Genomic DNA, 14,210 nt, shown 5'->3' on the forward strand with positions numbered 1-14,210 from the left:
CAACCCTGCAAGGTAGGTGGGGTTATTTACCCCATTCTACAATTGAAGAAATGGAGGTTAAGGGACTTATCCAGGGTCACTTAGCTAGTAAGATTTTAAGACCAGATATGAACTCAGGTCTTCCTGTTTCCATGCCCATCTACTATGCCACCCGGGTATCTCCAGGAAGATAGGTATAAACAGTCATTCAGACTCAAAGTTGTTGAGGGGCAATGAGGGTTAAGTGACTTGCCCAGAGTCACACAGCTAGTGTCAAATGACTGAGGCTGGATTTGAATCCAGGGCCAGTGCATTATCCACTGTGCCACCTAGCTGCCCCCAGACTCAATGATTTTGGTTTTACTTAAAGCCTTGAAACTCTTGCAGGAAGCATATTTTGTGGTCCATGTGTATCCCTAGTGTTGAAGTGTTTCACTAGTAGAAATTGTCATTCACTATTTGTCAATTGATCGTCACCTCAGACATTGCTTATGCTTTTCCTTTCAATCAAAACTAGTGGAATGACTATATGTACTCTTTCTGTTGGTCTTCTTGCTAACCCAGAAACCCAAAGTCAAGTTCTTATGCATGTGAATTCTGAGTTCCTGAGCCTGTGTGGCAAAAGCCTTGAAGAATTTATTAGCAAGATTAGATGACCTATTTCTGTATTAGCCAAGTTAAGAGCATTACTTGCTACAATTGGAGGACATGGTGATTTTGACAGGGGCATGGAGGATTTTGAAGGGAAAAAAAAATACTTTCCTTCCCTAGAAAGCATCTTATTCCCTGTAGATTATGGTTAGGTAGTACATTGCCATTAGCTAAAATCCAAGGTGAACTAAAAAAATTGTGGAAAGCTGCCCAGCAGGGATTGTAAAACAGCTTTGGGTGTTCAAATGGAAATAAAACTTTATGTCACTCTGCAGTTCTCACTGCAGGGGCTCAAGCCTGACACAATATGGGAAGTTGTAAAAAATTGAGAGGATCTTTGAATTCTCTTTCCCTAATCACATTCTTGGAAAACACTTTGACATTGATAGATGTGATTTAGTTTCTTTCTGATGTTAGACTTTTCCTCTCTTTTTTAATTTTAGAATTGAAAAAAAGTAAATAAACTTCCCACTTATCAGGTAGGAACTTCTAGCAACCTCAACCACCTGGAAGACATGAACTTGGAAATAAACCCATAAATTTGAACAGTTAAAAAAACTGATATCACAAAATCCAGTCATTTAAATGATAGAAGAGGAGCCGGCCATGTTGTAATTAATAGGCTCTGAAGACATAAGGAGCTGGGCAACTGAATTGAAGAGAGTCTCAGTTTCTTCTTAGTTGTTACCCCCAGGTTCCTGCCCTTCATAAAGTGTGGTTAGGGTATTATTTTGCTCTTGGTAACTGGTAGAGTTGGGGTGTTTAATATCAATCAATTTTTGAGTGCATACGGGAACAGAACACTAGCTTGAGAGAGAGAGGAGAGAATGATTGGTGTACGTAGATTCTGAATGTGATAATGTTGTATGTTTTTGTGTTTGTGCCTCTATGTGGTTTAGTGGCAATTTTGTGGGTGTCCTTGGCTCTAAGTCCCAGGAGAAATTGGAGGATCATGAAGAGACACACCACCCCCAGCCTACATGACTAGCTTGTCTGGGTCTAGTAGTGATGACAAAGCCACGGCATGGCTCCATTTTGAGCCTCTGGTAGTTTCTTCTAGGAAAAATAGAACACTATGGGTAGGGGTAGGACACTGTAAGTGGCTTAGAGCCCAAGTGTCTTATTTGTGAGCATGAGTGGCTTTGTGAGATTTAGGAGTGTTTTAAAAATTGAACAGATTTAATGAGTTAGTTGGCACAGCAAGTAACAGTGAGGTCAATACTGGATGGGGGTGCTAATTTAGAGACAGGAAACCCCATGCTCAAATTCTACCTTTGCCATACTAGCTGTGTGGCACACAAGCAAGTAATTTAACCTCTTAGTGCCCTAGGCAACTTGCAATTGCCTCTAAGACTATACATTACAGATGAGTTGTTGAAATGTGTTAACAGAGAGAATTTTCACAAGAGTTTTACTATATAAATGAAATTGCGGTTTGAGACTAAACGAACCCCTAAAATACCATGGACATGTGCAAAATGAGACCAACTTGCATTATCTAGTTTCCTTTAGCAGCTATAAATTCTGACCTAGTTTGTAACAAAAGAGAAGTACTAGGGGCTGTTAGAAGCAAATCCAGCAACAATAACATGAAATGGTAGCTGACTGCAGGAGAGAAGACAGCAGAAACACTAATTAGGAAAGGTCAGTACTCTGGGGTCATTTATTTAGGGGCAAACAGTCTTCTAAATCTCCCTCGCCTTTGAAGATAATATTGTATTGTAGAATAGTATCTATAATACCTCATGTCCAGAATTAGATCCCTGAGTCTCCAAGAAAAAGTTGAGCATATTGTTTACTGTCAGGGGAAGGACCAATTCACTTTAGAAGTAAAGAATTTCCCCAAAGTCTTAGTACAGTTTTAAGCTTTAATAGCTTAAAATTAGTAGTTTTAAATAACAATCTACTAAAGCTTAAAATATGCTGACATTTGGGAAATACTATGTTTCTAACAGAAATGTTTAAAATAAAATAAAAATTAGAACCATTTCCTGAGATTGCTAAATACATGTGATATTACTGTATGTAACCATTAGTTAAAGAAAAAGTAAAATCCTAAATTTCATGTCTTATGAAATCACTATTCTTGTTTGACATACTATAAAACATTAGCTATAAAGAATGCAGTAATTGTGTAATAATGCCATTCATCTTTGTATGTCCTCAGCACTTAGCACAACGCTGTGCAGTTAGATGAAAGTGAGTTGAAGTAAAAATGAATTATTTTGGCCTTAGTGAACCCCTCATATGAACTTAATTTATGTTCAAGTAGCTTCTCTCTATCTCTGTCTGTCTGCTCTTAAATGTCCATTATTTTTTTTAACATTCTTTAACAATTTTTTGATTTCCAAATTCTCTCCCTCCTGCCTACCCATTGAGAAGGCAAGCAATATAATATCAATTATTCCCATATTATACAAATTGCAAAAAAGCAAGAAAATAAAATGAGAAAACTATATTTTAGTTTTCACTCAGTTTATCACTTTTTCTGGAGGTGGATAGTGTTTTTCATCATGAATCATTTGGAATTGTCTTGGATCACTGTATTGATCAGAGTGACTAAGTCTTTCAGAGTTAATCATCATTAAAATTTTGCTCTCACTATGTGAGATGATCTGGTTCTGCTCACTTCATTTTGCATTATTTTATATAGGTCTTCCCAAATTTTTCTGAAACCATTCTCCTTATCATTTCTCATAGTACAATGCTATATCCTTAATTTCTAATTCTTTGCATCTTCAATTTCTAATTCTTTGCCATCACAAAGAGTTGCTATAAATAATTTTGTACATATATATATATTATTTTCCTTTTTATTTGATCTCTTTGGGATATAGATCTAATAGTGGTATTGCTGGGTCAGAGGTTTGATGGGCCTTTGTGTGTAGTTCCAAATTGTTCTCCAAAATTGCTGGATCAGGTCACAACTCAACCAACAATTCATTAGTGTACCTATTCCCCGCCGCCCCCCCCCCATCTAATAGAAGTGAGTTGGAAGCTCAGAGTTGTTTTAATTTGTGTTTCTCAAATTATTAGTGATTTAGAACATGTTTTTCATTTGATTATAGATAGCTTTATTTCTTTTTCTGAAAACTGTCTGTTCATATTCCTTGACAATTTATCAATTGGAGAATGGCTCCAATTTTTATAAATTTGACTCAGTTCCCTATATAGTTTATCTTTTTTTTCTTTTGGGCAGGACAATGAGGGATAAGTGACTTGCTCAAGGCCACACAGCTAATAAGTGTCAAGTGTCTCAGGCCGGATTTGGACTCAGGTCCTCCTGAATTCAGGGCCAGTGCTTTATCTACTGTGCCACCTAGCTGCCCCTCCCTATATAGTTTAGAAAAAAGACCTTTATCAGAGAAAGTTGCTGTAAAATTTTTGATATTACTTCATTATTTACATTTTATCAAAATGTAGTTTTCCTGATAATCTCTTTTAATTAGGTCTATTTTTAATTTGGCTTTGTCTTAGATCATGATTTCTACCTCTGCCTCTTAATTTCAGTTGAAACATAATAGATTATGTCCCATCTCCTTATTTTAACTCTATGTGTGTCTTTCTGTTAGAAGTATGTCTCTTGTAAACAGCATATTGTTGGATTCTGGTTTCTAATCCGTTCTGCTATCCAATTCCATTTTATGGAGGGGCTAATCCAATTCACATTCACAGTTATGATTACTAATTGTGTATTTCTTGCATCCTATTTTCTTTGGTTTATCTTTCTCTCTCTGTTTTTATTCTGTCCATTCTCAAAAAATATATTTTGCTTCTGACCCCTACATCCCTTAATCTGTTCTTCCTTTTATCATCTCCTTCCCCTTTCTCTTATCCCTTGACCCTACTACTTCCCTGTTGGGTAAGACAGATTCATATACCGAAGTGAGTATGTGTGTGTATACTTTTTCCTTCTCTCTTTTAACCAATTCTGATGAGAGTGAGGTTCAAACATTGTTCCATTTCCCCCTCCATTTTAAAAGCTCTTCTTTGCATACCTCTTTTATGTCATATAATTTCCCCCATTTTATCTCTCCCTTTCTCTTTGTCCCAGTGCATCTCTATTTCTCATCCCTTCACTTTTGTTTTGAAATCATTCCAACATAATTGACTCACACCCATGTCCTTTGTCCATGTAGACTGCTTCTAACTGGCCTAATAATGATAAAGCTCTTCGTAGTTACATGAATCTTTTCATATAGAAATGTAAACAGTTTAAATTTATTGAGTCTTTTTATGATTTCTCTTTTATACTTACCTTTTTATGGTTCTCTTGGGTCTTGTGTTTAAATGTCAGATTTTCTACTCAGCTCTGGTCTTTTTATTAGGAATGCTTGAAAATCTTCTTTTCATTAAATATCTATTTTCCCCCGATGGATTATTTTTGGTTTTGCTGGGTATTTGTGGTTGTAATCCTAGCTTTTCTGCTTTCTAGAATATCATTCTAAGCCCTCCACTCCTTTTTTTTTTTTTTTTACGGGACAATGGGGTTAAGTGACTTGCCCAGGGTCACACAGCTAGTAAGTGTTAAGTGTCTGAGGCCGGATTTGAACTCAGGAACTCCTGAATCCAGGGCCAGTGCTTTATCCGCTGTGCCACCTAGCCGCCCCCCTCCACTCCTTTTAACGTGGAAGTTAAATTTTGCATGAGCCTGACTATGACTCCATGATATTTTAATTGTTTCTTTCTGGCTACTTGCAATATTTTCTCTTTGACAGGGGAGCTCTAGAATTTGGCTATAATATTACTGAGAGTTTTAATTTTAGGATCTTTTTTGGGAGGGGATTGGTAAATTCTTTCAATTTCTATTTTACTTTCTAGATCTAAGATATGGGGGAAGTTTTCCTATGTAATTTCTTGAAATATGGTATGAAGGCTCTATTTTTATCTTCGTTTTCATGTAGTTCAATAATTCTTAAATTATCTCTCCTTGATCTATTTTCCAGGTCAGCTGTTTCACTGGTGAGATATTACACATTTTCTTCTATTTTTCATTCTTTTGACTTTGTTTTATTGTTTCTTTATGACTCATGGAGTCATTAGCTTCCACTTGTCCAATTCCAATTTCTAAGGAATTATTTTCTTCAGTGAGCTATTGCATCTCTTTTTTCATTTGGCCAATTTTGCTTTTTAAAGCGTTCTTTTCTTCAGTAAATCTTTCTGCCTCTAGTGCCAAAATGTTAATTATCTTTTCATAATTTTCTTGTGTCACTCTCATTTATTTCCCCAATTTTCCCTCAACCACTTTTATCTCTTTCTTTAACTCTTTCAGGAATTCTTGTTGGGCTTGTGTCCATTTAGCCATTTTTTTTTTTTGAGGTTTAGCTTATAGCTTTCCCCCCCCTGCCTCCACTCAAGTGGTTGTTGTCTTCTGAGTTTGTGTCTTGGTTTTCCCTGCCATGATAGTGACTTTTTATGGTCAAGTTCTTTTTTTCTTTTCTCATTTTCAGCCTACTTCTTTGTGTGTGTGTGTGGGGGGCGGCAATGAGGGTTAAGTGACTTGCCCAGGGTCACACAGCTTGTTAGTGTCAAGTGTCTGAGGCTTGATTTGAACTCAGGTCCTCCTGAATCCAGGGCCAGTGCTCTATCCACTGTGCCACCTAGCTGCCCCCTTCAACCTACTTCTTGACTGAACTTTATGTTAAAGTTGGGCTCTGCCCACCTAGGTATTGGGAAGCAATGTCTTAAGTTTCAGACTTTTTTGTGCTGCTGTTTGCAGAGCAAGTTAGGAGGGTCTGCAAGTTTTCTATGTTTCTAAGGGGATTGATCTGATGAAAGGTGGGCCTCCAAAGCCCGCTGTTTGTACTGTTACATGATGTTCTCTAGGCTTGACCCACCCTGTTACAGATTTCTTCTTTCAATCTCTTAAATTGTCTTAGGATGGAAAAAAAAAGTGTTACTCTGACTTTTTGTTGGCTCTGCCACTTTAAAATTTTGTGTGAGGTGTTATTTTAAAATTGTTTGGAGGGGAATATTGAGAGAGTTTGGCTGGATTGCTGCCACCAATCTGCCATCTTGGCTCTACCCCCACACTAATCAAATATCTTCACTTTTTATACAAGTGATATGTAGTTGTGAAATAGACCATAATGATTGAACTTAAGTAACTCAAGGCATATTTTACTCCTTTTTACACACTGTAATTTGTTAACTATTCTGTTCTCAAGCATGGGAACCATAAAGTTGGTATGTAACTTGTTCAAAGTAGTATATGGTTGCTATTTGGATTGTGAAATATTTCCCTTAGAATTGTCTGTTTTCATGACTGTGACTGCCTCTGAATATTTACTATTAATTTTAATCTTAATCAACCAAAAGGTGGCTCATCTTAGAATCATAGAATCTTAAATACCCATTTTGGTGCTCAGAGCAAATGATTAAAATATGGCCTCAGATCCACTTTTAAAGGCAATTCAGTTGCATATAAATGAGGGAGAATTCTTACAGTCAGAGCCTGGAGTCAAATACAGGACTTTTGAGTCCAAATGCAACACTTTTTCCATTTGACCATGAGAGATGCAGTTTTAATGACTGACATAAAAATGATTCTATTTTTGCTTTTGGCACAGACTAATGATGCTATCTGTTAGAGGTGCCCTACCCTCAATTAATTCCAGTAAGGGTTTTTCAGTGGCAAGAGGTGTTCAGCAAGGTATTTTTCCTTGCTAAAATGATTAAAAGGCCTAAAGTGACTCTTCTAGGATACTTGCTTCACAGCAGAAAAAAGAAATGGCTGGAAAAAGCATTAATTTAAAACAAATTATGTTTTGGGCTTATCATTTCTTCCTCTACCCCCATTTAGGTTTGGTAAATCAAATCCTTATGAACAATCAAGGTTCAAAAAGCTTCATGACTGATCTTTGGCCAATAGATAAAACCTAGAAAGTTAGATTGTGCTGAACTGTGCATTATTTGTAAATTTTAGTTGTTTACAAAGCCAAAATGAAAGTAAGAGCCAGATCCTTCCATCAACATTTTTTCTTCTATATTCAGCAGCTATAGGCTTCAGTCATTTGGGACTCCCCTATTCAGAGGGTGGGTGAGATCTTCATTTAGAGCCTGGAAAGCAGCATGTGTCTGTTTCCTTTATACTATCCTTTTAGGGTGTTAAAAACTTGAATGTGTTTGCCTGTGTTTATACTTGGTTTCTTAAAGTGATATTTAGACTGAAAAAATACATATTTACCAAAAATAATCAGGCAGTTATGGGACAGTGGGAATCTGAAATGTTCCTTTAAATCAGTAGTATGATTCTGGGAGTAACCTTACTACTGGGCCATATCAAAACATAGAAATGTATTTATTATATTGTAGATGGTATTATTTACATTTAAATAGGATCCTTCTAAAGGGAGTACCCAAGAGTCTTTTAGTTCTTACTTTTGAAGAATATTTTCAAAAATAATTTAGAAAATAAACTGACCTCAGACACTTGACACTTATTAGCTATGTGACCCTGGGCAAGTCACTTAACCCTCATTGCCTCACCAAAAAAGAAAAGAAAAGAAAAGAAAAGAAAAGAAAAGAAAAAGTTAATAAACTGAGACCAGAACTTATGACTAAATTGAAAGAAAAATTATAAAAAAGTGGAATAATTATGAAAACTGAAACTCTACTTAAGAAATGGAAAATTTAATTCAGAGGATTTGTGATAGAAGGTTTGAATAATTCTTAATGGAAAGTTGAAAATGAAATAGCCAAATAAGCTAACCCCTACACAAGAAGAAACATCAGTTAATGAGTAGAGGGGATTAAAGGAAACTTCCAAATTCAGATTTAAATATGAGGCTTACATGCTGATAACTAAGATCACAATCAAGCACCTCTTTTCATCAATTAACAATTCACTCCAAAATGAATAACCCAATTTACTGAAAGAAGATAGGACAGTGTTGCATAGTGGATAGAATGCCAGGCATTGAGTCAGAAACATCTGGGTTCAAATATCATTTCTGACACTACAATATATTAGCTATATGACCTTGGGCATGTCACTTAACCTTGGGTAATTTGCTAGGAATAACCTGCTAAATCGTGGAGAGATTGTGTTCTGAGTTGGTGGAGGGATTTACCATACTAGGAGGGTCCTATAGTTGATGAAATCACAGTTTTATATTACCACAATTTAAGGGAAGAATGCCTCTTATCTATTCAGCCCCAGGCTAACACTGAAATATAAGATTGTCACGCATATTAACTGGATTAATAGAATAGTTAGTGGAATTTTTACTGTGAGAAATATCATTATGAAGAATTCAGAGAAACTTGGAAAGGCCCATATGAACTGATGCAGAATAAAATGAGCAAAGCTAGGAAAACAATGTTTACATGTTGAATACAATTACATAAAGGAAAATAACACTGAAAAATTTCAGAACTGCAATAAGTGCAGTGACCAATGGTGTCATAAAGGTACTGACGGTGATTCATGCTTCCTGCATTTCAGCAGAAGAATAATGGACTATAGGTATGGAATGAGGCGCACATCTTCAGATATGGCTAAAATGTTGAATTGTTTTGTTGAATTGTTTTTTTTTATAAGCAGAGTTCTATGGTGAAAGGTATGGTTACTGAGAAGTGACAATTAGTTTTAGAATTTAGAATTTATTGAATAAAACAATAATTTCTATAAAATAGTACAGTAAAAAGATTGCATATAAAAGTGTAAATTTACTGTGTACAACTTGTTATTCATTTAAAACATATATTATCATGTAAATTTCTTTTTTTCTTCCCTTCCCCTGCCCTAGAGATGGCTACCATTAAACAAAACTAGGTGCGTGTATCTATATATCTATAGATATTAAAATCATTCTATGCATACTTGTATTTATCAGTTCTTTCACTGGATGTAGATAGCATATTTTTTCAAATATATATTTTTTGGGGGGGCAGGGCAATGAGGGTCACGCATGGTCACACATGGGCACACACATGTGCCCCATGGTCACACAGCTAGTAAGTGTCAAGTGTCTGAGGCCCGATTTGAACTCAGGTCCTCCTGAATCCAAGGTTGGTGCTTTATCCACTGTGCCACCTAGCTGCCCCTCTTCACATGTTCTTTATAGTTAGTTTTGGTATTCATAAGTCAAAATAATTTATTCACTCAAAGTCATTCTTAAAAAAAATGTTGCTGTTACTGTGTAAAATGTTCTCTTGGTTCTACTCATTTAGCTCTTTATTATTTTGTACAAGTCTTTCCATGTTTTCCTAAGATCACTGAGCTCATCATTTCTTGTAGCACAGTAGAATTCCATCATAATCATATACTACAAGTTGTTCTGCCATTCCACAATTAATAGTAGGCATCCCTTCAATTTCTAGTTCTTTGCCACCACAAAGAGAGTTACTATAAACATTTTAGAACACATATTTTCCTTTTTCCCTAATTGTCATTAGAAATAGACCAAGTAGTGGTATTTCTGGGTCAAAGAGTATAAGTAGTTTAAAAAATCTTTGAGCATAATTCCAGATGGCTCTCCAAAATGGTAAAAGAACAATAAAACAGTAGCATGGCACAGTGGGAAATATTCAGGAGTCTAAGGTTTTGAGTTCAAATTGTTCCTCTGATTTTTTTGACTGCCTTGTGACCTTTTGTAAATCACCTAACTTCCCTGGGACCCCATCTACAAAATGAGGGATATTGGATTAGATGGTCTGGTCTCTAAGGTGCTTTCCAGCTCTCTCTGTTTCTTAAACATTTTTATTTTTCCAAAATGAAATAAACAATTTTGACATATTTAGAAATGTTCTATGTTCCAAATCTCTCTCTCACCAGTAATGCTTTTTCTTCTCACTTCCATTCCATTTCATTCCAAATCAACAAACATTAATTGAGTATGATGATGCATTCATGACACTTCTGCTGATTATAGAGATGGATATTCAGTATAAACGCTTGAGAACACAAATATTGGGACTAAGGAGGAGGGAAAGGATAGGAATTAGAATTAATATGACACCTACTCTGTGCCAAACACTATGTTAAACTCTTTGTAAATATTATTTTATTTTATCCCTATCATATAAAAACTGAATATTAGGACTTTTTTTCAAATGAAGTCATTATTCAATTTAATAGTAAATATTTATAACATGTCTGTTATGTTCAAGGTACTGTGCAAAGCACTAGAGATATAAAGAGTAAAATGATACTTTGGTCCTTATCCCTCAACTTACTGCTTCTTATTTTGCAATTCTAGATATTTGCATATTAATGAAGGAATAAAGCATTTTTTATGCTTGTTATTGAGTCATTTCAGTCCCATCCCACTCTCTGTAACTTTCTGTGACTCCTTTCTTGGCAAAGCTCCTGAAGTGGTTCGCCCTTTCCTTCTCCTGCTCATTTTATAGATGAGGAACTGAAGCAAACAGGGTTAAGTGACTTGCCCAGGGTCAAGCAGCTAGTAAGTGTCTGAGATGGGATTTGAATCAATTTGAAATCAATTTGATTTCAGGTCCTCCAGACTCCAGAGCCAGCATGCCACCTACCTGCCCCAATGTTTAAGTTCATTTTATGCAAAGCTAAGTTCTGGGGATATACATAGAAAAGTGAGATACTTCCTGTTCTCAAACAGCTCCAGTTCTAAGGGGGAGACAACAGACATTTGCATTGTCTATCCCTACAAGATGACATGGTTGTTCCTTAAGGGTGAGAACTCTGCCTCTGCATCTTTGCATCCTCCAGAATACCTAGCACAGTACTTTGAATATAGTTGGGGACTTGATAAATGCTTTTCAAATTGGATGGAATTGAGGATAGTCCTTGTGTCAAGGAGTTTATGATCTCGTTATATTTTAAGAGCATTTTATGGACTATTGTGTTTGGAATTATACACAAACGATTACTAAATAGTGCACGTGTTGTAACTGGGCTTTTAACAGGGATTTACCACGTACTTTACTGCTTCAAGGGTCAAAATACTAATTTTCCTTATTTTCTCCCCCTTGCTACTCACCTTATATGATTTACAATGTCTGAATCTATGTAAACCTTGGGTCTCTGAATAGATTTCAGGGGTGGTCTATGAATTTGGATGGGAACAATTATAGTATTATGTAGATTTATTGAATTTCCTTTATAATCCTATATATTTCATTTTATGTATTTAAAAAATAGTATTCTGAGAAGGGATCTGTGGTCTTCACCAGGTTGCCACAGAGCTCCAGTGCACAAAAATGGTTATGAACCCTGGATAGAGACCATTATTTCTTGTATCTAAGTTTGTAGCACTAAGTAGTCTAACTAAAGAAGTCAAATCTCAAATTTACTAAATTTAGAACCAGCTTACTATGTTCCTTCATGTATATTTTCTAGTTTGGAGGGATAACATATAATAATAATAATAACAACAACAATAATAATTATTATTAATGTGACATTTATGCACCATTTTAAGGTCTGTGAAATTCTTTACATACATTATCTCATTTGAATCTCAGGGCTGTCAGAGAGATAACATAGATTAGAGTTTTGAATCAGGGTCAGGAAGACCTTGGTTTGAATTCCACCTTTAACATCTACTAGTTGTAGGTCATCATCCTGGGTTGGTCACTGAATCTGAGGCATTTTTTTTCTGATCTGTATTGTCAAGAGGGTGTTTCTTCATTGGAAAGTCCCAATACCAATGTCTGATTTTTAGTTATTTAAGCCTTCACAATTATCAGAATTACAGAGGAGGAAACCGAGGAGACGAAAGGTGAAATACATTGCTCATGGTCCCAAAACAAGATATACCTGGCTTTAAAATGACTACTCTGTATATGATATTGTTTAGTTAAATAAGATAAGGAAGAAAAATTGTAAATATTATCTATATTGTAATGTGATTTATTCTGTTAAACATTTTCCAATTCCATTTTAATTTGGTTCCACTGTATTAGGGAGTTTTGTCACCAATCTCCACTCTAGACTAGTGGTATCAAACTCAGATGGGAACAATTCCTTGTGAGCTGCATATTGACTTAGAAAACCATACATTGACATTTCCTATATTTATTTTGTTAAACATTTAAAATGGCAATTTTATCAAGCTCTTAAAATGGAAGGATGTAGGACTCTGGACAAAGAAGATAACATTGACTATTTTGTTCCTTAATTTAATTTCTCTGATGCCTTATACTTCACTCTCTTTTTCTATTGAAACACTAGGATATGGAAATATTGCTCCAAGCACTGAAGGAGGCAAAATCTTTTGTATTTTGTATGCCATCTTTGGAATTCCACTCTTTGGTTTCTTATTGGCGGGAATTGGAGATCAGCTTGGAACTATCTTTGGGAAAAGTATTGCAAGAGTGGAGCGGGTCTTTCGGGTAAGTACTGTCAGACCTATGGCCCAATTGCTTATTACCATGACAACTCTTTTATTCTCTGCACCCAGAATCCAGAAGGAATTTTTAGTGGCCTATTATGTTTTTAATTGAGTAATTTAATTTTATGATCTTATCCTACATCGTTACAAATGTTCCAACAGATGTACTCTGTGTATGACCCTGGAAGTTGAGTAATGTCACATTTCAAGAAATCCTTTTGTAATGATCTGAACCTGAATCAAGCAGGTAATGTTGGTCTGATATTAGAATGAAATGAGATAGTGGTAGGGCTTTTGATAATCAACAAAAAAGGAGGCTTACTTAGCCACAGAATAGAAACGATACTCAACAAGGCTACTTTGTTTAGTCCTGCTTCATCTCTATCTGAAAGGCCATCTATGTGGTCAGCAAGGCAAGGTATAGTGATTCCCATGACTGAGACATCAGCCAAATTAAGGGCTCTGAATCCATGTGAAAGGGGCTTTTTATACCTTTCTATGAATAGGAAGCCATGTCAATGAACCTTAGGTTCATGGGCAGTCAAATCTTGGACATAGCTTTGTTGGCTTTTAAGAAAAGAACTAGCCTAACCTGAATGGCGGGTTGTTAAGGAGGCTTGACTTATTAAAACCTTCTCACTAAGTAGCATTTCTGAGCACACAAAAGTGGGCACAATATTCATCTACCATGACAACTCCAGAAGTGAAATAATTTCCTAAAGTGACAGGAAAGTGGGACAGATCTTTAGAAATAAGATCCTTCCCAGTGCCCTTCGAGTCATACCAAGTGGGAGGTTTGTCTGCCTTGTTTATGCATAAGGTTAAATTTAACTAGACAGTGTCTACTATATTTTCCACTATTAGCATAATTCTGGGTGTCTTTTAAACCATCCCAGCGCGTGCTTTCTTGTACTTAGTTAAGATTTTAAAATTACCTCAGATATTAACAAGAATCCATCAATGGCCTGATGTTGGGTAACAATGGTTCTTCATTCTGACTAGCGTTTTATGCCACTACAACCAAATCTAGTTATTTGGTAAAAGCATACAACGAATATACTGAAATACTGTATTTTTTTCCTGAGGGAGTATGTTTCTAGAGTTTAGGGCCTTATCTTATTTTTAGAATTAACCACAGACGGTTTCTTTAAATGGGCCTTTCTCCAGAGATTGAACTTGCTTTGAAATTTGATGCTGAGCACAGATTTTTGGTTTAGTGTGCCATCCATTCATGTTTCATCTGAGCAATGCAGAGAAATTGGCTTTTTA

The 14,210-nt window shown here is 35.8% G+C and overlaps 1 protein-coding gene across 3 annotated transcripts in view; it reads left to right on the forward strand.

The window, feature by feature from the left end:
* KCNK10 (potassium two pore domain channel subfamily K member 10) overlaps window positions 1-14,210 on the forward strand; it is a 214,850-nt gene that overhangs the window by 120,958 nt on the left and 79,682 nt on the right. For all 3 annotated transcript variants that reach the window (XM_043986891.1, XM_043986890.1, XM_043986892.1), the window contains one exon: window positions 12,782-12,942. In XM_043986891.1, the coding sequence (XP_043842826.1) occupies window positions 12,782-12,942 (161 nt within the window). The remainder of the gene's footprint in view (window positions 1-12,781; window positions 12,943-14,210) is intronic.

Source organism: Dromiciops gliroides, chromosome 2, assembly GCF_019393635.1.
Source record: "Dromiciops gliroides isolate mDroGli1 chromosome 2, mDroGli1.pri, whole genome shotgun sequence".
NCBI lineage: Eukaryota > Metazoa > Chordata > Mammalia > Microbiotheria > Microbiotheriidae > Dromiciops > Dromiciops gliroides.